Raw genomic sequence first — 27,500 nt, 5'->3', positions numbered from 1 at the left:
CAGACATAGCTGCAAAAGTCTTCTCTCATGGCCATTTCACATGGGCAGTAGTTATTGCTGCATATCAACTGATAGATTGGGTCTTTACCAGTATGAAATATCTGCATCATAAGCGATGAAATACCAAGGCAACGATGTATTCATTAAAAAAAAGTATATATATGAGTGTGTGCATGTGTGTGTATGTATATATATATATATATATATATATATATATATGTGTGTATGTATACATATGTATATATATATACAGTATATATGTATATATATATATATATATATATATATATATATATATATATATATATATATATATATATATTTATTATATGAATATGTATAGGTTGGTGTGTATGTATATATATACACGCATATATATATATATATATATATATATATATATATATATATATATATATATATATATATATATATTTATTTATTTATTTATTTATTTAATTTTAGGCACTAACATCAACCTCATTTACGACGAAATATGTATATAATAGTTTTCTCCAGCCAAACGTTCTTTTTGCCGAATTACTTTATCTGTAACTTTCGTCACAAACAAAAATTTATTTTTTTCAACCTCCCATTTTCTCATATCATTAGAATTTGGGCGCCATATGCAATCAGTGATTAACTGACCAATTGGCGCCTTCTTCTTTATCACGTGACCTTTTTTGGCCAAACACGTATCTTCATTTCGATACAGACTCTATCATCGTCACTTTGAAACCTTCTTTGATGACGTTCCTGTGCCCCGATTCCAAACATTCCTAGTGTGAGGTCTTTTCGTTTTGTTTTAAATACACAAAAAGCTACTGATAAGATGCGTGGTCATAACATACTCCCCAATTGTGTCAAGTGACCGATCTGTAGTATAGTAATTACTGTATGTTAAGGGAAGAACATCACATTTGGAGGTGACACAAAGAAATTTTGCGTTTCATAGACCAAGAAATTATGCAATTGTTCCTAGTGTTTCTGATTATAAATTAATTTTTCTTTAGAATATGGGTATTTTGAGCTGGGAAACCTAGTTCTTTTCTTTAATCCCTTCCTCTACCACAACTGAAACAATCAGGCTGCACTGGATAACCTTGAATTTGTACCTCCACACAATAAAGGAAGGCTTAACGACATGGCATCGTGTGAGGGCGTTGGGGTGTTGGTTGCCAGTTAAACAGAGAGGTTGCAATAGGTTTTGTAGGTGAGGACATAACATGTTCTACAATAGCCTCCATCCAGTGAAATTTTCTATAATGGCCTCTCTTCAGTGTAATGTCCTGCAATGGCCTTTCTTCAGAGGAATGTTCTACAATGGCCTCTGTTCAGAGAAATGTTCTACAATGGCCTCTCTTCAGAGAAATGTTCTACAATGGCCTCTCTTCAGAGAAATGTTCTACAATGGCTTCTCTTCAGTGAAATGTTCTATAATAGCCTCTCTTCAGTGAAATGTTCTACAATGGCCTTTCTTCAGAGGAATGTTCTACAATGGCCTCTGTTCAGAGAAATGTTCTACAATGGCCTCTCTTCAGAGAAATGTTCTACAATGGCCTCTCTTCAGAGAAATGTTCTACAATGGCTTCTCTTCAGTGAAATGTTCTATAATAGCCTCTCTTCAGTGAAATGTTCTACAATGGCCTCTCTTCAGAGAAATGTTCTACAATGGCCTCTCTTCAGTGAAATGTTCTACAATGGCCTCTCCAGTGAAATTTTCTACAATGGCCTCTCTTCAGAGAAATGTTCTACAATGGCTTCTCTCCATTGAAATGTTCTACAATAGCCTCTCTTCAGTGAAATGATCTAGAATGGCCTCTGTTCAGAGAAATGTTCTACAATGGCCTCTCTTCAGTGAAATGTTCTTCAATGGCCTCTCTTCAGAGAAATTTTCTACAATGGCTTCTCTTCAGTGAAATGTTCTACAATGGCCTCTCTTCAGTGAAATGTTCTACAATGGCCTCTCTTCAGAGAAATGTTCTACAATGGCTTCTCTCCATTGAAATGTTCTACAATAGCCTCTCTTCAGTGAAATGATCTACAACGACCTCTGTTCAGAGAAATGTTCTACAATGGCCTCTCTTCAGTGAAATGTTCTACAATGGCCTCTCTTCAGAGAAATTTTCTACAATGGCTTCTCTTCAGTGAAATGTTCTACAATGGCCTCTCTTCAGTGAAATGTTCTACAATGGCCTCTCTTCAGTGAAATGTTCTACAATGGCCTCTCTTCAGTGAAATTTTCTACAATGGCCTCTCTTCAGAGAAATGTTCTACAATGCCCTCTCTCCTTTGAAATGTTCTACAATAGCCTCTCTTCAGTGAAATGATCTACAATTGCCTCTGTTAAGAGAAATGTTCTACATTGGCCTCTCTTCAGTGAAATGTTCTACAATGGCCTCTCTTCAGTGAAATTTTCTACAATGGCCTCTCTTCAGAGAAATGTTCTACAATGCCCTCTCTCCATTGAAATGTTCTACAATAGCCTCTCTTCAGTGAAATGATCTACAATGGCCTCTGTTCAGAGAAATGTTCCACAATGGCCCCTCTTCAGTGAAATGTTCTACAATGGCCTCTCTTCAGAGAAATGTTCTACAATGGCTTCTCTTGAGTGAAATGTTCTACAATGGCCTCTCTTCAGTGAAATGTTCTACAATGGCCTCTCTTCAGTGAAATTTTCTACAATGGCCTCTCTTCAGTGAAATGATCTACAATGGCCTCTGTTCAGAGAAATGTTTTACAATGGCCTCTCTTCAGAGAAATGTTCTACAATGGACTCTCTTCAGAGAAATGTTCTACAATGGCTTCTCTCCATTGAAATGTTCTACAATGGCCTCTCTTCAGTGAAATGATCTACAATGGCCTCTGTTCAGAGAAATGTTCTACAATGGCCTCTCTTCAGTGAAATGTTCTACAATGGCCTCTCTTCAGAGAAATTTTCTACAATGGCTTCTCTTCAGTGAAATGTTCTACAATGGCTTCTCTTCAGTGAAATGTTCTACAATGGACTCTCTTCAGAGAAATGTTCTACAATGGCTTCTCTCCATTGAAATGTTCTACAATAGCCTCTCTTCAGTGAAATGATCTACAATGGCCTCTGTTCAGAGAAATGTTCTACAATGGCCTCTCTTCAGTGAAATGTTCTACAATGGCCTCTCTTCAGAGAAATGTTCTACAATGGCCTCTCTGCAGTGAAATTTTCTACAATGGCCTCTCTCCAGTGAAATTTTCTACAATGGCCTCTCTTCAGAGAAATGTTCTACAATGCCCTCTCTCCATTGAAATGTTCTACAATAGCCTCTCTTCAGTGAAATGATCTACAATTGCCTCTCTTCAGAGAAATGTTCTACAATGGCCTCTCTTCAGAGAAATGTTCTACAATGGCCTCTCTTCAGAGAAATTTTCTACAATGGCCTCTCTTCAGTGAAATGTTCTACAATGGCCTCTCTTCAGTGAAATGTTCTACAATGGCCTCTCTTCAGTGAAATGTTCTACAATGGCCTTTCTTCAGTGAAATGTTCTACAATGGCTTCTCTTCAGTGAAATGTTCTATAATAGCCTCTCTACAGTGAAATGTTCTACAATGGCCTTTCTTCGGTGAAATGTTCTACAATGGCCTCTGTTCAGAGAAATGTTATACAATGGCCTCTTTTCAGTGAAATGTTCTACAATGGCCTCTTCAGAGAAATGTTCTTCAATGTTTTTTTTTTCAGAGAAATATTCTACAATTTCCTCTCCAGTGAAATGTTGTTCTACAATGGCTTCTCTCCATTGAAATGTTCTACAATAGCCTCTCTTCAGTGAAATGATCTACAATGGCCTCTGTTCAGAGAAATGTTCTACAATGGCCTCTCTTCAGTGAAATGTTCTACAATGGCCTCTCTTCAGAGAAATGTTCTACAATGGCCTCTCTGCAGTGAAATTTTCTACAATGGCCTCTCTCCAGTGAAATTTTCTACAATGGCCTCTCTTCAGAGAAATGTTCTACAATGCCCTCTCTCCATTGAAATGTTCTACAATAGCCTCTCTTCAGTGAAATGATCTACAATTGCCTCTCTTCAGAGAAATGTTCTACAATGGCCTCTCTTCAGAGAAATGTTCTACAATGGCCTCTCTTCAGAGAAATTTTCTACAATGGCCTCTCTTCAGTGAAATGTTCTACAATGGCCTCTCTTCAGTGAAATGTTCTACAATGGCCTCTCTTCAGTGAAATGTTCTACAATGGCCTTTCTTCAGTGAAATGTTCTACAATGGCTTCTCTTCAGTGAAATGTTCTATAATAGCCTCTCTACAGTGAAATGTTCTACAATGGCCTTTCTTCGGTGAAATGTTCTACAATGGCCTCTGTTCAGAGAAATGTTATACAATGGCCTCTTTTCAGTGAAATGTTCTACAATGGCCTCTTCAGAGAAATGTTCTTCAATGTTTTTTTTTCAGAGAAATATTCTACAATTTCCTCTCCAGTGAAATGTTGTTCTACAGTGGCATCTCTTCAGTGAAATGTTCTAAAATGGCCTCTCTTCAGTGAAATGTTCTACAATGGCCTCTCTTCAGTGAAATGTTCTACAATGGCCTCTCTTCAGAGAAATTTTCTACAATGGCTTCTCTTCAGTGAAATTTTCTATAATAGCCTCTCTTCAGTGAAATGTTCTGCAATGGCCTCTGTTCAGAGAAATGTTATACAATGGTCTCTTTTCAGTGAAATGTTCTACAATGGCCTCTTCAGAGAAATGTTCTTCAATGTCTTCTTTTCAGAGAAATATTCTACAATTGCCTCTCCAGTGAAATGTTGTTCTACAGTGGCATCTCTTCAGTGAAATGTTCTATAATGGCCTCTCTTCAGTGAATGTTCTGAAATGGCCTCTCAGAAATGTTCTTCAATGGCTTCTCTTCAGAGAAATATTCTACAATTGCCTCTCTAGGGAAATGTTCTACAATGGCCTCTCTTCAGTGAAATGTCCTGAAATGACCTCTCTTTAGTGAATGCTCTATGATGGCTTCTTTTCAGAGAAATGTTCTACTATGGCCTCTCTTCAGAGAAATGTTCTACAATGGCCTCTCTTCAGAGAAATGTTCTACAATGGCCTCTCTTCAGAGAAATATTCTACAATTGCCTCTCTTCAGGGAAATGTTGTTCTAAAATTTCCTCTCTTCAGTTAATGTTCTGAAATGGTCTCTCTTAGTGAATGTTCTGAAATGGCTTCTCTTCAGAGAAATGTTCTATAATGGCTTCTCTTCAGAGAAATGTTCTATAATGGCCTCTCTTCAGTGAAATTTTCTATAATGGCTTCTTTTCAGAGAAATGTTCTACAATGGCCTCTCTTCAGAGAAATGTTCTACAATAGCCTCTCTTCAGAGAAATGTTCTATAATGGCCTTTCTTCAGAGAAATGTTCTATAATGGCCTTTCTTCAGAGAAATGTTCTATAATGGCCTCTCTTCAGTGAAATGTTCTATAATGGCTTCTCTTCAGTGAAATGTTCTACAATGGCGTCTCTTCAGAGAAATGTTCCACAATGACCTCTCTTCATTGAAATGTTCTACGATGGCTTCTCTTCAAAGAAATGTTTTACAATGGCCTCTCTTCAGAGAAATGTTCTACAATGGCCTCTCTTCAGAGAAATATTCTACAATGGCCTCTCTTCAGTGAAATGTTCTACAATGGCCTCTCTTCAGAGAAATGTTCTACAATGGCCTCTCTTCAGTGAAATGTTCTACGATGGCTTCTTTTCAAAGAAATGTTCTAGAATGACCTCTCTTCAGAGAAATGTTCTACAATGGCCTCTCTTCAGAGAAATATTCTAAAATGGCCTCTCTTCAGAGAAATGTTCTACAATGGCCTCTCTTCAGAGAAATATTCTACAATGGCCTCTCTTCAGAGAAATATTCTACAATTGCCTCTCTTCAGGGAAATGTTGTTCTACAATTGCCTCTCTTCAGGGAAATGTTGTTCTACAATTGCCTCCCTTCAGTGAATGTTCTGAAATGGCTTCTCTTCAGAGAAATGTTCTATAATGGCCTCTCTTCAGTGAAATGCTCTACAATGGCCTCTCTTCAGAGAAATTTTCTACTATGGCTTCTCTTCAGTGAAATGTTCTATAATAGCCTCTCTTCAGAGAAATGTTCTACAATGGCCTCTCTTCAGTGAAATGTTCTACAATGGCCTCTGTTCAGAGAAATGTTCTACAATGGTCTCTCTTCAGTGAAATGTTCTACAATGACTTCTTCAGAGAAATGTTCTTCAATGGCCTCTTCAGAGAAATGTTCTTCAATGGCTTCTTTTCAGAGAAATATTCTACAATTGCCTCTCCAGTGAAATGTTGTTCTACAGTGGCATCTCTTCAGTGAAATGTTCTATAATGGCCTCTCTTCAGTGAATGTTCTGAAATGGTGTCTCTTCAGTGAATGTTCTGAAATGGCTTCTCTTCAGAGAAATGTTCTATAATGGCATCTCTTCAGGGAAATGTTCTACAATGGCCTCTCTTCAGTGAAATGTTCTACAATGGCCTCTGTTCAGAGAAATGTTCTACAATGGTCTCTCTTCAGTGAAATGTTCTACAATGACCTCTTCAGAGAAATGTTCTTCAATGGCCTCTTCAGAGAAATGTTCTTCAATGGCCTCTTCAGAGAAATGTTCTTCAATGGCTTCTTTTCAGAGAAATATTCTACAATTGCCTCTCCAGTGAAATGTTGTTCTACAGTGGCATCTCTTCAGTGAAATGTTCTATAATAGCCTCTCTTCAGTGAATGTTCTGAAATGGCCTCTCTTCAGTGAATGTTCTGAAATGACCTCTCTTCAGTGAATGCTCTATAATGGCTTCTCTTCAGAGAAATGTTCTACAATTGCCTCTCTTCAGTGAAATGTTCTACAATGGCCTCTCTTCAGAGAAATGTTCTACAATGGCCTTTCTTCAGAGAAATGTTCTTCAATGTCTTTTTTTCAGAGAAATATTTTACAATTGCCTCTCTTCAGGGAAATGTTCTACAATTGCCTCTCTTCAGGGAAATGTTCTACAATTGCCTCTCTTCAATGAATGTTCTGAAATGGTGTCTCTTCAGTGAATGTTCTGAAATGGCTTCTCTTCAGAGAAATGTTCTATAATGGCCTCTCTTCAGTGAAATGTTCTATAATGGTTTCTCTTCAGAGAAATGTTTTACAATGGCCTCTCTTCAGAGAAATGTTCTACAATGGCCTCTCTTCAGAGAAATTTCCTACAATGGCCTCTCTTCAGAGAAATGTTCTATAGTGGCCTCTCTTCAGTGAAATGTTCTATTATGGCTTCTCTTCAGTGAAATGTTCTACAATGGCCTCTCTTCAGAGAAATGTTCTACAATGGCCTCTCTTCAGTGAAATGTTCTACGATGGCTTCTCTTCAGAGAAATGTTCTACAATGGCCTCTCTTCAGAGAAATGTTTTACAATGGCCTCTCTTCAGAGAAATATTCTACAAATGCCTCTCTTCAGGGAAATGTTGTTCTACAATGGCCTCTCTTCCGTGAATGTTCTGAAATGGTCTCTCTTCAGTGAATGTTCTGAAATGGCTTCTCTTCAGAGAAATGTTCTAAAATGGCCTCTCTTCAGAGAAATGTTCTACAATGGCCTCTCTTCAGAGAAATTTTCTACAATGGCTTCTCATCAGTGAAATGTTCTATAATGGCCTCTCTTCAGTGAAATGTTCTATAATAGCCTCTTTTCAGTGAAATGTTCTACAATGGCCTCTCTTCAGTGAAATGTTCTACAATAGCCTCTGTTCAGAGAAATGTTCTACAATGGCCTCTCTTCAGTGAAATGTTCTACAATGGCCTCTTCAGAGAAATGTTCTTCAATGGCTTCTTTTCAGAGAAATATTCTACAATTTCCTCTTCAGTGAAATGTTGTTCCACAGTGGCATCTCTTCAGTGAAATGTTCTATAATGGCCTCTCTTCAGTGAAATGTTCTATAATGGCCTCTCTTCAGTGAATGTTCTGAAATGGCCTCTCAGGAATGTTCTTCAATGGCTTCTCTTCAGAGAAATATTCTACAATTGCCTCTCTTCAGGGAAATGTTCTACAATTACCTCTCTTCAGGGAAATGTTCTACAATTACCTCTCTTCAGGGAAATGTTCTACAATTACCTCTCTTCAGTGAAATGTCCTGAAATGGCCTCTCTTCAGTGAATGTTCTGAAATGACCTCTCTCGTGAATGCTCTATAATGGCTTCTCTTCAGAGAAATGTTCTACAATGGCCTCTCTTCAGTGAAATGTTCTACAATGACCTCTCTTCAGAGAAATGTTCTACAATGGCCTCTCTTCAGAGAAATATTCTACAATTGCCTCTCTTCAGGGAAATGTTGTTCTACAATTGCCTCTCTTCAGTGAATGTTTTGAAATGGTCTCTCTTCAGTGAATGTTCTGAAATGGTCTCTCTTCAGTGAATGTTCTGAAATGGTCTCTCTTCAGTGAATGTTCTGAAATGGTCTCTCTTCAGTGAATGTTCTGAAATGGTCTCTCTTCAGTGAATGTTCTGAAATGGTCTCTCTTCAGTGAATGTTCTAAATGGCTTCTCTTCAGAGAAATGTTCTACAATGGCTTCTCTTCAGAGAAATGTTCTACAATGGCCTCTCTTCAGAGAAATGTTCTACAATGGCCTCTCTTCAGATAAATGTTCTACAATGGCCTCTCTTCAGTGAATGTTCTGAAATGGCCTCTCTTCAGTAAATGTTCTGAAATGATCTCTCTTCAGTGAATGTTCTACGATGGCTTCTCTTCAGAGAAATGTTCTACAATGGCCTCTCTTCAGAGAAATGTTCTACAATGGCCTCTCTTCAGAGAAATATTCTACAATTGCCTCTCTTCAGGGAAATGTTGTTCTACAATTGCCTCTCTTCAGTGAATGTTTTGAAATGGTCTCTCTTCAGTGAATGTTCTGAAATGGTCTCTCTTCAGTGAATGTTCTGAAATGGTCTCTCTTCAGTGAATGTTCTGAAATGGTCTCTCTTCAGTGAATGTTCTGAAATGGTCTCTCTTCAGTGAATGTTCTAAATGGCTTCTCTTCAGAGAAATGTTCTACAATGGCTTCTCTTCAGAGAAATGTTCTACAATGGCCTCTCTTCAGAGAAATATTCTACCATGGGCTCTCTTCAGGGAAATGTTGTTCTACAATTGCCTCTCTTCAGTGAATGTTCTGAAATGGTGTCTCTTCAGTGAAGGTTCTGAAATGGCTTCTCTTCAGAGAAATGTTCTATAATGGCCTCTCTTCAGTGAAATGTTCTATAATGGCTTCTCCAGTGAAATGTTCTACAATTGCCTCGTCAGTGAAATGTTCTACAATGGCCTCTCTTCAGAGAAATGTTCTACAATGGCCTCTCTTCTGTGGAATGTTCTACAATGGCCTCCAGTGAAATGTTCTACAATGGCCTCCAGTGAAATGTTCTGAAATGGCCTCTCTTCAGTGAATGTTCTGAAATGGTCTCTCTTCAGAGAAATATTCTACAATTGCCTCTCCAGTGAATGTTCTGAAATTACCTCTTTTAAGAGAAATGCTCAATGGCCTCTCTTCAGTGAATGTTCTGAAATGACCTCTCTTAAGAGAATTGTTCTACAATTTCCTCTCCAGTGAATGTTCTGCAATGACCTCTCTTCAGAGAAATGTTCTACAATTTCCTCTCTTCAGTGAATGTTCTGAAATGACATCTCTTCAGAGAAATGTTCTACAATGGCCTCTCCAGTGAATGTTCTGAAATGGCCACTTCAGAGAAATGTTCTACAATGGCCTCTCTTCTGTGAATGTTCTGAAATGACCTCTCTTCAGAGAATTTTTCTACAATTGCGTCTCTTTTGAGAAATGTCCTACGATGGCCTCTCTTCAGTGAAATGTTCTGAAATGGCTTCTCTTCTGTGAATGTTCTGAAGTGACCTCTCCAGAGAAATGTTCTACAATGGCTTTTCTTTAGAGAAATGTTCTACGATGGCCTCTCCAGTGAATGTTCTGAAAGGGCCACTTCAGATAAATGTTCTGAAATGGCTTCTCTTTTGTGAATGTTCTGAAATTACCTCTCTTCAGAGAAATGTTCTACAATGGCCTCTCTTTAGAGAAATGTTCTACGATGGCCTTTCTTCAGTGAAATGTTCTGAAATGCCTTCTCTTCTGTGAATGTTCTGAAGTGACCTCTCCAGAGAAATATTCTACAATGGCCTCTCTTTAGAGAAATGTTCTACGATGGCCTCTCTTCAGTGAAATGTTCTGAAATGGCTTCTCTTTAGTGATTTTCTGAAATGACCTTTCTTCAGTGAATGTTTTACAATTGCCTCTCTTCAGTGATATGTTCTGAAATGGCCTCTCTTCAGTAAATGTTCTGAAATGGTTTCTCTTCAGTGAATGTTTTGAAATGGCTTCTCTTGAGAGAAATGTTTTACAATGGCCTCTCTTCAGTGAAATGTTCTACAATGGCCTCTCTTCAGTGAATTGTTCCGAAATGGCCTCTCTTCAGTGAAATGTTCTGAAATGGCCTCTCTTCAGTGAATGTTTTACAATGGCCTCTCTTCAGAGAAATGTTCTACAATGGCCTCTCTTCAGAGAAATGTTCTACAATGGCCTCTCTTCAGATAAATGTTCTACAATGGCCTCTCTTCAGTGAATGTTCTGAAATGGCCTCTCTTCAGAGGAATGTTCTACAATGGCCTCTGTTTAGAGAAATGTTCTACGATGACCTCTCTTCAGTGAATGTTCTGAAATAACCTCTCTCCAGTGAATGTTCTACAATGTCCTCTCTCCAGTGAATGTTCTGAAACGGCCTCTCTTCAGAGAAATGTTCTATAATGGCCTCTGTTTAGAGAAATGTTCTACGATTGCCTCTCTTCAGTGAATGTTCTGCAATTACCTCTCTCCAGTGAATGTTCTACAATGTCCTCTCTTCAGTGAATGTTCTGAAATGGCCTCTCTTCAGAGAAATGTTCTACAATGGCCTCTGTTTAGAGAAATGTTCTACGATGGCCTCTCTTCAGTGAATGTTCTGAAATGGCCTCTCTTCAGTGAATGATCTGAAATGACCTCTCTCCAGTGAATGTTCTACATGGCCTCTCTTCAGAGAAATGTTCTACAATGGCTCCTCTTTTCTACGAGGGCCTCTCCAGAGAAATGTTCGACAATGGCCTCTCTTTAGTGAATTGTTCTACAATGTCCTCTCTTCAGAGAAATGTTCTACAATGGCTCCTCTTTTCTACGAGGGCGTCTCCAGAGAAATGTTCGACAATGATCTCTATTTAGTGAAATTTTCTACAATGGCCTCTCTTCAAAACCACCCAGTTTCCCACAAATTGATATGACATCTTTTGAAACATAAAAATACATTTGAAAAACCTTATTTCATCATATTCGGTAGAGACACGGCTGGTGCATAAAGTTACCATAGGCCTAGTTGCTATATTGAAGTGTCATTCTATTGTAAAGGAAATAAAATTAAAAGCCATAATTTGATGGCCAAAACAGCTATGGGTTGATAAATCAGATAAATTATAGGGGAATGTAGACTGTTTTGAGATATTGGATGCCACATACTAATTTATAAATATATAAGAAAGCCCCTTTCCGAAAATAAGAAATACAGTATTCCCCAATAGGAGCACTATGCCCATATAACTTGTAACTTCTCTATGTAACGCCAGATTTTATACAGCTTATGATTTCTATAGAAAGAAAATAAGACAAAAGGCCTGTTCAGTCCTTTATTCATACAGTTACTCTGTTTACAGGTTGCATGATGATTTTGCTACATTTGAGATATTGAAATAGTCAATGTCAAGCCAAGCAATTTTACTTGCATGTTTGTGTGTTTAATGGGTGGCCTGCAAGAGGGCCAAGTATGTTCAAATTTTGTTTAAACCTGTACCTGAGCGTTCAATGTATTTAGTCATCACTAAATATGCCATGTTGGATCTTTAATCACAGGCAATGCAAACTCGTTTCTCAAAGGTATAAGTCAAGAATCGGAATTAAAAGAAAAGGAGTTATATAAGTCACGGCTAAACACTGAGAGAATGGAAAATAGCATAAATCAACATCTTTCTTGGGAATAGAATAAACAAAAAATAGATATAGTAAAGTAAAAGATCTTGGCTATTAAAACATTAGGATGAGAGTCAAACTATATAATAACGATGATATCATGTCATCCATCTTCAGAGTTTTTGTTTATTTTATATAAAACAGGGATGAGTATCATGGATCATATGAAAATTTGCACTATATGGACAGGTAGATTCCCTTGGAGGCTTTTAGAGCGAGTTCATTGTTGCTAACCCGATTCAAGGCCACCCCCACCCCCTTATTTATTCTAAATGTAACAAGTGACTTGCTTTTAAACGTCACGTGACCTAAGGTAGACTGAAGGCTCAGTTATAACGTCCTAAGTTTTAACAAAGTTTTCGAAATAATATCTATTTAATCGGCGTCATTTTTTCTATTTAATCGCCGTCATTGTTTCTATTTAATCGGCGTCATTTTTTCTATTTAATCGCCGTCATTGTTTCTATTTAATCAGCGTCATTTTTTTCTATTTAGTATGTGTCACTTTATCTATTTAATTGGCGTCCCTTTATCTATGTAATAGGAAATATTTTTCTATTTAATTGGCGTCACTTTAACTATTTAATCAGGTTCCCTTTATGTATTTTATCTGAGATATTTTTTTTCAATTTAATCGGCGTCACTTTATCTATTGAATCAGCATCCCTGTATCTATTTAATCGGAAATATTTTTCTATTTAATCTGCGCTACTTCATCTATTTAATCGGGGTCACTTTATCTATTTAATTGGGGTCCTTTTATGTATTAAGTCGGAGATATTTTTTCAATTTAATCGGCGTCACTTTATCTATTCAATCGGCGTTACTTTATCTATTTAATTGGTGTCCCTTTATCTATTTAATCACCGTCATTTTTTCTATTTAATCAGCATAATTTTTTCTATTAATCACCGTCATTTAATCTATTTAATCTGAAATATTTTTAACTATCTATTTAATCGGCATCACTTTATATATATGATATATTTTTTCCCTATTTAATCAGCATCATTTTTTTTCTATTTAATCACCGTCATTTAATCTATTTAATCGGAAATATTTTTAACTATCTATTTAATCGGCATCACTTTATATATATGATAGATTTTTTTTTCTATTTACTCGGCGTCACTTTTTTTTATTTAATCTGCGACACTTTATTTTATCTATTTAATCGTAGTAATTTGTTTTCTATTTATTTGGAGTAATTTTTTCTCTATATATTCGGAGTATATATATAATTTAAATTTTTTATTTAATGGGAGTCATTTTATCTATTCAATCGGCATTCCTTTATCTAATTATTCGGAGTGTTTTTTTTCTATATAATCAGTAATGTTATCTATCTAATCGGGGTCCTTTATTTAATCGGCGTCACTTTTTCTATTTAATCGGAGTATTTTTTTCTATTTATTTCGGGTCCCTTTATCTATTTAATCGACGTCTCTTTATTTGATCTGCGTCACTTTCTATTTAATCGGGGTCCCTTTATCTATTTAATCGACGTCTCTTTATTTAATCAGCGTCACTTTTTCTATTTAATCTGCGTCACTGTTTCTATTTAATCGGCGTCAATTGCTTGAAACATATACGAGATTCTCTTATTTCATTCGGTGATTTCATTCATTAGATTCTGTGTTGTATTTTACTATCTAATATTTTTATTATAAGATTCTTTACACTGAGTTCATTTGTACAACTTAGTAAAATTAGGGCAAAGATGGAAAAGTAACTGAGACTGTAGGAAGTTTTAATATTTATTTGGAAACATAATTTAATGATGTACTCTGATTTCTTGGGGATTATTTTCAGTACTTGCAGAACATATCAATTATGGTGATATGTATAATATATATATATATATATATATATATATATATATATATATATATATATATATATATATTGATTTACATAGATAGATAATGGAAATTTTCTAATGGGTATCAATCATTACAATGCATTCACCTTTCATTAAAATTAACTACACTCATTTTTTTTATTGAGGCGCATTTTCACTGACCCGCAGCGGTGCCCTTTTGGCTCGGAAAAGTTTCCTGCTATTTGTTTAGAATTATGTTGTCCAACCAATCAGCGATCAGGAAACTTTCCCGAGCTAAAAAGGCACCCCTGCGAGTCGGTGCGAATCTGCCTCACTTAAAAGAATTGACTATAGTAATGTCTATCTATATATTTGTTTATTAGGATTATTTGTTTTAGACTGAATACTTTTTACACATAAGAACTTTTAAATAATGAATATAAAAACATACCCCAAAAAGTATCTTAAAACAATAAATGATAAAATTAGCTGTTAACACCTACAGACTTTGCTTTCAAGAAATATTTGGATTAACAAAATTAAATACTTATTAGGTTTTCTATACAAGCTAATAAACAAGTCCTATTTAATATAAGTCACATATTGCAATTTATGTTGCAAGTTATTGCCAAGGAGAAGGGGCACTTATGGAAATAGTTGGACTAACATATAGCATGGCACGTGTTCACTTAAAACGAAAGCTACATGCTAGACTGCATGGTCTATTTCAATGAGCGATTATATAATATAGTCAAGTAAATACTATCAACATAGTAGGGACATAGAAAATATGCTTGGCTTATGCACTACATTACTGATATTCCTAGTATGGAAAATAATGTATTTGAATCTTAAGCCTAAAAAAAAAAACTTAATCGGTCTTAGTTTCACAACGGTTATCTATTTCGTAATATAGCCAAACTTTTTCAAAATAAGTTTTGGCCTTACGTCGGAACGTAAAGCCAGATTTTAATTTTATTTGTTATAGTGGCCTAAAAGGTTTACTAGCAATCCGTTCTTGGGATATCTGTGAAATGGAACTATTGTGGTTTGTATAGGATAATTTTTTTTTCTGACATTCACGTTCCCGTTTTATTACAACCATATATATATATATATATATATATATATATATATATATATATATATATATATATATATATATATATATATATATATATATATATGTATATATATATATATATATATATATATATATATATATATATATATATATATACATATATATATATATATATACATATGTATATATATATTATATAAATTATATATATACAGTATATATAAATTGATATATATATATATATATATATATATATATATATATATATATGTATATATATACAGTATATATAAATTGATATATATATATATATATATATATATATATATATATATATATATATTATATATATATATGTATATACAGTTTATATAAATTGATATATATATATATATATATATATATATATATATATATATATATATATACATTATATATTATATATTATATATATATATATATTATATATATATATATAATATATATAATATATAATTATATATATACATTATATATTATATATATATATATATATATATATATATATATATATATATATATATATATATATACATACATACATAAATTTATGTATATCTATATAAATTTATATATATATATATATATATATATATATATATATATATATATATATATATATATATATATATATATATATATATATATATATATATACACATATATATGGTAAAGTACGACGAGTAAGACCACAACATCCTTGAATGACCTGTAGTAATGATTATTTAGAAAATCATTAATGATAAAAATCTATTAATATTTAAATGTAATCCCGTTTTAATCTTTTATTGCTGTTGACAGTGACAACCCCACTGTGTTCCATCTCAGGATTTGGAGTCGTAGTCTCTTGTGTCTGAGGGGGAGTAGCTGAAGAATGACCAATTTCCCCTTCCTGGTCAGCACTTGACTGAGGAGAATTTGCCGAAGGTATTTCTTTTTCTATGGAAGCTTCTACCGGTGGGGCTTTATCATCTGGAGAGGATATTTGGTGTTTAGGCGATACCTTTAGTTGCAAGGTCTTTGATCCTCGTGGTGAAGGAATCGGAATCTTCTTTTTATTATCCGCCCCCTCGGGCTTTGCCTTTTGAGATTCAGTATCACTTAAGGTTGTGACTGTAATTCCAGATTCAGAAGTCTTTGGAACAACTTCTAAATCAATTTCCATATCGATTGTTTCATTCAATATTTTATTTCTTCTTTGTACACGACTTGGTGATGATGGTGGGGAGTCTTCATCTGAGGTAGTATCATAAACTGGATTTCTTGGACCAAGGTTAACTTCCTCAAGAATTATGGCTGAAGATTGTGAGCAAGGCTTTACATGAACCTCTTTATTACAGCTGTCGGTTGCCTTTACAGCAGACTCTGGGGATACTTTGTTGACATTTATTGCAGTATTGTTTTTACCGTTATTTTTCCCTTCACCAGAGGAAACAGCGTCCTTATGTTTATTTTCTTGGGAAGCATCATCCTTCTTGCTCAGTTTGATTATAACTTCACCAGCTGACTTCTTTGGCACAGCCCCTGAAGAACATGTAGGGGTTAAATCTTTTTTGGCTTCAATTATAAAACCCTCAGTTTCAGATATACCCTGAGATATTGAATCCCATAACTCAATCGATTCTGCTTCTTCTGTTTTCAAAGGTGGAATATTAAGGACATTTTGGTCACATAAATCAGGAGAGCTTGAAGTCTCATTCTGTAAATTGAGGTAAGGAATCCTAACTGGAAGTGAGGAACCTTCACTTGTATACCATTCCTCTGAGTCCTGAGGACATAATTTGGGACGAATATCTGTTGCCAGGGTTGTTATGAATTTTGCAGTAGCTTCTCTGACCAAACCAGGTTTGATATTGGTATCACATACAGTAGTCTTCATGCTTTGCATACTAGCTGCGGCACCATTTATTTCCTCTGAAGAATCATCAAAGGCTGACCTAAGAAAATGGCTTAGTTTCATGCACTGAACCGGTGAGTTTATGGGTGAAGGCGTGGAAGATGATGTAGGAGATGGGCTTTTGGCACTTGTAAGTTCATTATAATGCTTTACTCGACTCTGGATGCTCTGCATTTGTTCTTGCTTTGTTAATTCATCTTTATTAGGCAAATTCTTTGGTACAATAAACACTGGTTTTGATGTATTTGTGTCAGGAGTGATAAGAGGCCGTTCTATGTCTTCACTTGGCGAAGGTGTTGCCATTCCTGATGTTTCCTCATTCTGTGAAAAGTAAATGTCCAAATCTAGGTCACGAATTCGACCTATTGTTGGTGCAGATTTATTCCTCACTAGTCTCTTTTTCTTCTGAGTTGCACTGTTCTCCAATAAGTTGGCTGGATCTTCAGGAGTTATCTCCATTTCTTCTTCTACATAAGATCTTTCACTAGATGTATCAAGGTCCTTCTTCTTAGTACCCTCTTCAATTTTAAGATAATACTGCACTTTAGATTTAACTACCCCTTTAACGGGAGTAACCTCTGCAGGACTTTCTGCCTTGAAATGAGCACAAGAACAGGCTCCATTGCATTCACAGTCTCGTTTTATGTTCTGAGACTTCAATAGCATAGCCTTACAGGCTTTGACAGTACCACGGCTGATTGTTCCTCCACTGGATGTACCCTTGTGGTGCCTAGTTCTATTGACCTGTACAACTGGACGTTTTGCAATGTGAGGATTTCCATGAGGTTCACGTGGTGCATGCTTAGGTTTCTGTTGAGCACTAGAAAGCTTCTGAAACAGTTCTCTAGCAGCATGTACTCTGTCTGTTGGAGAAAGATCTTCTGTATTAATGATCATACCTTGATCTAAACTAGTCTGTGTACTCTCATTTACATGATTTGTAGAGTCACTGCTTGAGTGACCTTCTCCTGAAACCCCAGGAGACTGAGATTCTCTATGGATAACCTGTTGCATTGCATCTTCGTAAGATGGAGGGGCTGAGTCATCTTTGATTATTTGTCTCTCTGGCTTTTTAATTGCAGATGATTTTTTACGTTTACCACCTTTTTTTGCTCCTTTTTTGCTTTTCCTTGTCTTACTTGATGACTGCAAAGGCTTAGGAGTACTTGGGCCGGGAGTTGAAACTGCTGAAGTATCATAATCATATATCCTGGTCGAAATTTGAGGAGAGCTTAATGTATGAGCATGACGAATAGGGGGCCGTGGTGACTCGAGGCTTTCAGGCCCCTCTGGTATAGTTTCAGGAGCAATACTGACACTGTGACCCTGAACATCATGGTGCATTGTTTCTGGTGTTGGTGCTGTAGGAAGGGATGATCTTCTTATGTGTCCCATTTGAAATGGAACAACTTGTCTCGCAGCCGATGAAGATCCAGTATCTTCACTACTTACTGCAACAGTATTTGTGGTAGTGTTCCTGCAAGTAAAGGCCAATACTTACTGCCCTATATTGATTTAATATATAGTCAATAAATACTCTAGTAAAAAAGTTTTCAGTCTCGTATAAATCCATTTTCTAAAAAAGGTGTACTTTGATAACTAGATAATTAATAAGGCTAATTCATCACCTAGAATTTAAACCATGTCAAGTATTTTTGGCTAAATACCATGTTTAGATGTGTTACATTGTTTACCGAAGAAAATAAAGAGCTCTCTTTTTACCTTGGGGGCCCACCGGAATTTGAGTTCCACAGCACAACTTCCATTCCTCGCTCAAGATCCAAGGAGGCATGACGTGTCCTTAATGGTCTATCAAACTTAGGTTGGTTGTTTTGTCCATTGCTTTCATCAACATGTTTATCAGGTACCCATGCTGTAACTCCTCCAGGGCGTCTCACAAGCTGTTTGGAAAGAAGTTTTGAAAGATATCTTGATTGTGAATGTTTTGACCACCTCGTACCTCTTACATAATATCAAGGTACTCTTCTAAACTGTAATTATTATTATTATTATTAAATGCTAAGCTACAACCCTAGTTGGAAAAGCAGGATGCTATAAGCCCAGGGGCCCCAACAGGGAAAATAGCTCAGTGAGGAAAGGAAACAAGGAAAAATAAAATATTTTAAGAATAGTAACAACATTTAAATAAATATTTCCTATATAAACAATAAAAACTTCAACAAAACAAGAGAAAGAGAAACTAGACACAACAGTGTGCCTGAGTGTACCCTCAAGCAAGAGAACTCTAACCCAAGACAGTGGAAGGCCATGGTACAGAGGCTATAGCACTACCCAAGACTAGAGAACAATGGTTTGATTTTGGAGTGTCCTTCTCCTAGAAGAGCTGCCTACCATAGCTAAAGAGTCTCTTCTACCCTTACCAAGAGGAAAGTAGCCACTGAACAATTACATTGCCGTAGTTAACCCCTGGGGTGAAGAAGAATTGTTTAGTAATCTCAGTGTTGTCAGGTGTATGAGGACAGAGGAGAATCTGTAAAGAATAGGCCAGACTATTCGGTGTCTGTAGGCAAAGGGAAAGAACCGTAACCAGAGAGAAGGATCCAATATGGTACTGTCTGGCCAGTCAAAGGACCCCCTAACTCTCTAGCGGTAGTATCTCAACGGGCGGCTGGTGCCCTGGCCAACCTACTACCTTAAAATACGAAATGTGTGTTATTTATTATGTTACAAAAAGCATTTCTATCGTTCCATAGCCTATTTCCCCAATCAAATCCAGTTCAACACAGTAAACTGATAAAGTTAAGGCATTCCATTTAATTATCACGCTGAATTGTTTATTCTTTTTCTCTGCAAACTACTTACCTTAAGATTATTTCCTGATAAGATGACTTTGATAACTTCCTCATAATCAGGTGGAGGCTCATATAATGGGGGATCATCAGCAGAGGCGTCAACAATCTCAACATCATCACCTATTGATCCTGAAAAGAAAGAGTTGTTTTACTTAATAAAAACTCATGCATTATTGCACTTAATTAATCTATGAACCACTTTTCAACTTTTTCGATTTAGAGTTGTGGAAACATTAATTATTATGATGATTAGCCTAATGATAGTGAAAAAAAAAATCTTCTTACCTAACTTGCCTTAATATGAAATGTTTACCTGGTTGATCATGATAAGAAAACAGAGTGCTTCAAAAGACGCAACGATGTATTATAATATAAAAAGAATCAAGGTTTGAGATGGATCACATAACTCGAGTCTTCTGTCTTCCCCTTAATACCTATTTATATATGGAGGAAAATTAACAGAACATCGTTCTCAAATAGAACTGGGATCAAACCCTAGTACCTCGGATGAAAGGCAAAGAAGCTATCAATTATGCCACCAGAATCTCTGAAAAAAAGTCGGAACCTAGCATTTAGGTTCAGACTTCTTTTAGAGCACGGTTGATTGCTACTTTGCCTTCCTTTTGAAGAGACTAGGGTTCGATCCCGTATGAGGTTAAGATTTATTTATATATATTATATGTAGAAAATTATATATATATATATATATATATATATATATATATATATATATATATATATATATATATATATGTGTGTGTGTGTTTATTTATATTTATACATATATATATATATATATATATATATATATATATATATATATAATTTATGTATATATATATTTATGTATGCATATATATGTATGTATGTATGTATATGTATATATATATATATATATATATATATATATATATATATATATATATATATATGTGTGTGTGTTTATATATATGTATGTATATATATGTATATATATATGGATATATATGGATATATATGTATATATATATATATATATATATATATATATATATATATATATATATATGTATGTATGCATGTGTATATCTATAAATTAATAGATGTATATATATCCTTACACACATACATGCACACACACACACACACACACACATATATATATATATATATATATATATATATATATATATATATATATATATATATATATATATATATATATATATATATATATATTAGTGAATGTGCTTTCACTGTTATTTATATATGTGTGCATGTATATTACAAACCTGTATCTAACTTTTATCGAATGTACTACAAATTTTTATTCGCTATCCTTTTGTTAGTCATTTTTTCATATTAATTTGATTTTACAGTCGAACGTCATTGTATTTTCTCCATATCACTGTATTCCTATTTTTTGAGGCTTGTTAGTTGAAAGGAATAAAATAAGTGGGATCGGTAGCAGGAAATGATGTACAAAAAGAGGCTACCGAAACTAATACCTTAGAAATTATGTGAATAATAAAAGAATTTTTGATTAAGGTTCATCTTATATTCTTTTGTCAGAAAGTTTCATGTAGTTTGGATCCTCCCAGGTACGATTACCAACCTTAGATTATTGATACATATGGATAACTTCATTGTTATATATGAGAGTCATTACCTCTGCGGCTGTGCAGTCCGTGACGTCTCTCCCTTCCAACTCTGTCTGCACTTTGTTTGAACATGTACGAGATGAGAGCAACCATCAGGACCACCATGACTGGAATGAACAGTGATATTATATATACCTGTAGGTATCTTCTAGTATTTTATGTATTGAAGGTACTAAGATATATAAGTTCAGTGGATGCATAAGGACACCTGAAACAAAAGCAAATACAGAACACTAGATCATGAATCAGGATGAAGAAAATGTCATAAAAGCTGTGCATGAAAACTACCTCACTTTAGGTCGGCGTTACCCTTAATACCTTGAAATAAATAAAATTGAGCTAAATACCCATTCAACTTTTAAAAAGACTTCGCTTTTATTGTTTAAAATTGAATTTCCATTTGTTCTTCATTTATAAGAAACAATATCGGCGTCAATGACCTTCGATGTCAGGATGCCAAAAAACGCCATATCAATCAGTCAATCACAAACCAAACTTACTTATCAGGGACGTTAGAAGAAGAACACCCGACCACCCATGTTGGCCTCCCAAGAATGAGGATTTTGGTGGAAAGTAATAATTAGGTGTGTGCTGGTACCACCACGCCGCGTCCTCTGGGGTCAAGCCTTTGGATCCGGCCCCTACGTAGCACGAAGCGGGCTCGTCGCTGTTGTCACCACAGTGGTCGAATCCGTCACACCTGAGCATTTTGGGAATGCATCGGTGGTTGTGACACATGAGGTCAGTCAAGGAATAGCAACCTGCAAAAGGACAAGGATACATTAACCGAATGTAGAGGAATTAAAAATAGTAGGCTTTATATATATATATATATATATATATATATATATATATATATATATATATATATATATATATATATATTATATGTGTACATGTATATTATATATATATATATATATATATATATATATATATATATATATATATATATATATATATATATATTATATGTGTACATGTATATTATATATATATATATATATATATATATATATATATATATATATATACATGTATATATATGTATATATATTATATGTGTGTACGTGTATATTATATATATATATATATATATATATATATATATATATATATATATATATATATATATGTATATATATATATATATATGTATATTTATATATTTATATATATAATGTACATGCACGCACACATATATACAGCATATGTATATATATACAGTATATATATTTATATATTCTTATGAAGCTGGCCTAGTGTAGAGTAAATACAGTAGTTTATTAAAGATTTTATTTATATTTTATTTGTGCAATGAAGAGATAAATAGCCAGCATGTAAGATGAGTTCCTTTCGAGTAGCTTTAAGTTATTATGTAAAATACGTAAGACTTTCGTCATTAACTTCATTGTATTCTTTATTCAAGTAAGTATTTGTAAATTTACATTATTTTTAACAATTGACTTTGTATTTCACGTATTTTTGTTACAAAGTAGTAGAATCTGTTTGAGAGTGTTATGTGATCATACAAGATAGGAAATAGGGCTTATGTAATGTTCTTTTATATTTTTTATGAGGTATTGCTTCATTTTCAAGAGAAAATGAGGAATTCTTTGGTCTGCCATGTGCATTGGAAAATTCGCGAAAAAGCTAAGGATAGATCTTAGCTTATTTTTTTTTATTTCGGGGACAAAGAGTAGGCAGAGCTGACTGACAGAGAGTCGTCACTCTTTGCGTTGGTATGTGAGGGTTGCCTGAAAACCCAGGATTCGTCTCTTGATATTTTCTATTTAATTGATAACTCTGAGGCCTTAGCCCCCCCCCCCCCCCTTGTTACCAGATCTTGGTCCTGGAACATTCTGGAAGTAGATAAGTTTCATATATAAAGGCGACCCCAGGGTTGCATAGATGAGATAGAGAATCCCAGCCTTGAGACATAACCATCTCCCCCTCTCCTTTCTCTTACGCAGCTCAGTGTATTGTTTTGAAAGTGTTCAGTGAAATATCAAAGTTTTGGTGTGACGGGATTTTGTAAGGTGAAAGGTACCTGTATCATGAACTGGTTATCTGTTTTCATTAAGTATCAAACTTAAATATTGTATTCAGATTTAATTTCAAGTGAAACCAGTGCTTGTATAATTTTCATAAGTATTATTTCTTTTGTCTTAGTCTTAGGTTTATTCAGATATAATATTCCAAGTCAAGTGATTATATAATTTTCAGATCGGAACATTTTTGTTTTAATCTAGGTTTTGTTCAGACTCAATATTTTGAGTGATTGATTTGTTTTATGTAAATTCTTTTCAAAGTGTTGTAATTTATATAGAATATATTTTTTTTTTTTTTGTAAAGAGCGTACTATTCCAATCACCATTGTTTAGAATAGAATCTGTTCGTATCCTATTAATGAACCTTTGTAAGTTTATTGCAATAATAATTACCGAGTTAAGTTTTGAGTGTACTTAGAGACCATTTGATATTCAGTGTTTTATATATTGCTGCCTGGGAGTTATATAACTGTCTCAGAATTCGTGTATTAATATTTTCAAGACTAATAGATTAAATGTAAAGGCAAACAGGTGAGTTTGGAACTCGAGAGGTTGATTAGCTTGCCAGACGTAATATATATATATATATATATATATATATATATATATATATATATATATATATATATATATATATATATATATATATATATATATATTATAATATGTTTGGTTCTTAGACACAGGACTATAGTATAATATATTTTTGGTGCCCAGACCTGGGAGCGATCTTATAATATATATATATATATATATATATATATATATATATATATATATATATATATAATATATATATATATATATATATATATATATATATATATGTGTGTGTGTGTGTGTGTGTGTGTGTGTGTGTGTGTGTGTGTGTAATTAACAAGGTAAACTTCCAACCATGAAATCATTGAAATCATTAATACTTACTCCCCAAATAGCTGAATGACGAATAGACAATAGCCAGTTTGGAGTCCTTGTTAAAGAAGCCTCTCAGTCTGACGTAGAATCCAGTGTCCACTGCCACCACGTGTTCCTCTGTCCGTTTAAGGTCCTCCCCTTCGATCTTTTCCAACAAATAGTCATCGCTAGTCACTCCTTGTCTTATCTCAAGAGTTGTAGCTGAGGCTGAAAAAATAGAGTGGTTTGTAATTAAAGGCGAACAAACGTTTAATCCCCTGAAAGATGTTTGCTTCCCAAATTATTTATTTTTCTTTTGTAGAAATATATACAAAATAGCGATCTTTTATTTTTTCTTTTTTATTTTTTGGGGGGTAAAAATGAATATGAAATATTGGAAAAATAGTGACAGATTCAAAAGATTATATATATTTTTTGTAGGAATGAACATAAAATATTTGACATATATTGACAATTATAAGCTGAAATCAAGATATTGAACATTCACGACTGACGTGAGTGGACTAGGCAAGACCTGATAGGTTAGTTGAAACTTTTATAATTTAAGAAAAAATGCTACTTATTTTTTATAGATTCAAGTCAATGTTTTGAGAATCCTTTAGTATTAGAAGTGAGTGAGAAACTAGATAACGTGGGGAAAGGAGAAACAAGATTATTTTGTAAGATATAAATGAACAAAGGTTGATAAAGAACTAAGATATAAAAAGACGAGACTGGTGACATGGAAGTGTGATCCTTATTCTGGTACTTGATTGGTCTTATTTCAAGTTAATTTTAGCTACGAAATATACAAATTACCATTCATTTAGTTACCTATCACCATGAGAGAGAGAGAGAGAGAGAGAGAGAGAGAGAGAGAGAGAGAGAGAGAGAGAGAGAGAGAGAGAGAGAACCTTAAAAAGGATAGTCTATATCAGGAGTATATTCATTTATGTTCTTATTGTAGCCACATACAGGAAATGAGCCGCGTATTCATATTTGAACTATTACACATTTACATTAAAATCAACCAATGTAAATGTAACTATCAAGTAATTAATTTGGACAGGATCAGACGAATATGGCTTAGAAGAAACACAAACGAAAGGATAAGGCTGGAAGTGCTAATGCCGTAAGCTGTTTCAACCTTGGCTTCAGATTAGTGGCAGCTTATCTGCCAGTCACTGCGTCTGAGAAACCTTACCTGTTCCACGGACAGCTAAGGCAACTAACTCGCTTCTTGCGTCCTAGACCTTAGTATAGCAATAAGAGATTCTTTCCAATGTTTGATTTGAAACTTAGAAATTTAATTAATGCTTAAGATATGATTAAAATGCGTGCTTAAAGCATTTATGTGCCTTTTCACTATTTGAAAATGTGATATGTATCATGTCCTTGCCTTGAATTTATTATAGATATGGACTTATATATGAAGACAAAAATATAACGTAAATGCTTTTTTAGATTCTTCATTAGTCCTATCACTAGGAGCACGCCCTTTTATTCTTGCACATTTTAATGTGTTGGTCAAGAAATACTTTAACTAGAAGTTATGATTCATTTGCTGGAATTTCTATGTTCTTCAAAACGAAGGTATTTGATATCCAATCATTGTGGTAGATTATCTATTTATCAGGATCTACCTGTGTTTCTTTGAAACCCTGTAAAATGTATTCCTCTTAGACCTTAAACTGTTCAACGCAGATTCTTACGCATAATTATTGCTTCCATGGGTAGGGATAATTATTATTATTATTACTTTATTACTTGCTAAGCTACAACCCTAGTTGGAAGAGCAGGATGCTATAAGCCAATGGGCTCCAACAGGGAAAATAGCCCAGTGAGGAAAGGAAACAGGAAACAAAAAATATTTTAAGAACAGTAACGACATTAGAATAAATATCTCCTATATAAACTACAAAAACTTTAACAAAACAAGAGGAAGAGAAATAAGATAAAATAGGGTGCACGAGTGTAACTAATTGAAAGATAATGTATTTGCTTTATATTTATGCCAAGTAACCTTTTTGTTATGCTCTCAGATTTCGAGAATATTGAATGAACCCTCTATGGGCTAATTACCAGATCGTTTATATGATACATAATCAGCTTTTACGGCAAAATAATAGGATGGCACTTTTACAGTAGCTCGCTGTAAAAAGGAATAACCTTAAAATCGAATATAATAGCTTTGGAAATATCATTCTTTTAAAATTAAAGATCAATATGTCGTATCAATCAAAATTTACATCCGCCAATTCATCCATTTTTTTTTTATTAAGGGAAATTCTACACAAATTTAGTATTTAACTTTAGTATATAACTTGTTACTTAATAGCGTATTCTTTTCATTCATTCACTCCTGAAAGATATGAAAATATTCAAGTTTGACACGCAATATCCACTGACTATCAATAGTCCTCCTTTAATTGATGAATAGAAAAAGGTTTTTGTACAACGAAATGAGGATGATGAATGTGATTGAAAGAAAGGAGGTTGAAGCCCTTGCTACGAAATGCTTGCTTAGCATCTATATTTTAAGAAGACTTGCTATGGTGAAAATCGTAGAGACAGCAGAACAAGAAGAAAAAGAGATAGCATAGGAGAAAGTTTGATGAGGGTATTTTCAGTTGATCCAGTCACGTGGAAAGATTATTATTATTATTATTATTATTATTATTATTATTATTATTATTATTATTATTATTACTTGCTAACCTACAACCCTAACAAGGAAAATAACCCAGTGAGGAAAGGAAACGGGTGTACCCTCAAGGAAGAGAACTCTAACCCAAGTCTGTGGAAGATCATGGTACAGAGGCTATGGCACTACCCAAGACTAGATAACAATGGATATGCAGTAGATTAGTGAATAGGTCAGTGTATAGTTAAAAGGTAGGCTACCGGCTTGTGTGAGGAGGTAATGTCTGGAAAGACGTGAAAGATACATTGAAAAGAAAGTTTTGCCATCTACCAAGTGCAAAGGGGCGCACATTATGTGCAAGGGGTCTATGAGTTGCTGATGAGCCTTATTTTGCTGTGTGTGAAAGGATTAATAAGATTGAAGATTTACTGCAATGTGAGTTCATATCTAATACAGCAAGTAAATGTGTAGTGGTGGCTAGGCTACTGTTATGCGGTTTCAATGGAGTTATCAACTATCAAGGTAAATGGGTTAATGCTAAATATTATATATATATATATATATATATATATA

The 27,500-nt window shown here is 34.3% G+C and overlaps 2 protein-coding genes across 4 annotated transcripts in view; one reads left to right on the top strand and one right to left on the bottom strand.

Annotated features, from left to right (window-relative positions):
- The first annotated feature begins 1,342 nt into the window (after window positions 1-1,342).
- Window positions 1,343-1,774, top strand: LOC137617669 (uncharacterized). The gene has a single exon (XM_068347670.1). The coding sequence runs from the start codon at window positions 1,343-1,345 to the stop codon at window positions 1,772-1,774; it is 432 nt and encodes a 143-aa protein (XP_068203771.1).
- A 13,873-nt stretch (window positions 1,775-15,647) lies between these two features.
- The window catches only part of Culd (CUB and LDLa domain), a 35,282-nt gene continuing 23,429 nt past the window's right edge, over window positions 15,648-27,500 (bottom strand). For all 3 annotated transcript variants that reach the window (XM_068347077.1, XM_068347080.1, XM_068347079.1), the window contains exons 11-16: window positions 24,314-24,511; window positions 21,839-22,099; window positions 21,347-21,445; window positions 19,709-19,827; window positions 18,608-18,786; window positions 15,648-18,362 (exon numbers count right to left, since the gene is read on the bottom strand). In XM_068347077.1, coding sequence (XP_068203178.1) covers window positions 15,749-18,362; window positions 18,608-18,786; window positions 19,709-19,827; window positions 21,347-21,445; window positions 21,839-22,099; window positions 24,314-24,511 — 3,470 coding nt within the window. In that variant the 3' untranslated portion in view covers window positions 15,648-15,748. The remainder of the gene's footprint in view (window positions 18,363-18,607; window positions 18,787-19,708; window positions 19,828-21,346; window positions 21,446-21,838; window positions 22,100-24,313; window positions 24,512-27,500) is intronic.

This window comes from Palaemon carinicauda, chromosome 23 (assembly GCF_036898095.1).
Source record: "Palaemon carinicauda isolate YSFRI2023 chromosome 23, ASM3689809v2, whole genome shotgun sequence".
In the NCBI taxonomy this organism is placed as follows: domain Eukaryota; kingdom Metazoa; phylum Arthropoda; class Malacostraca; order Decapoda; family Palaemonidae; genus Palaemon; species Palaemon carinicauda.
This window is presented reverse-complemented; position numbering and strand designations above follow the sequence as displayed.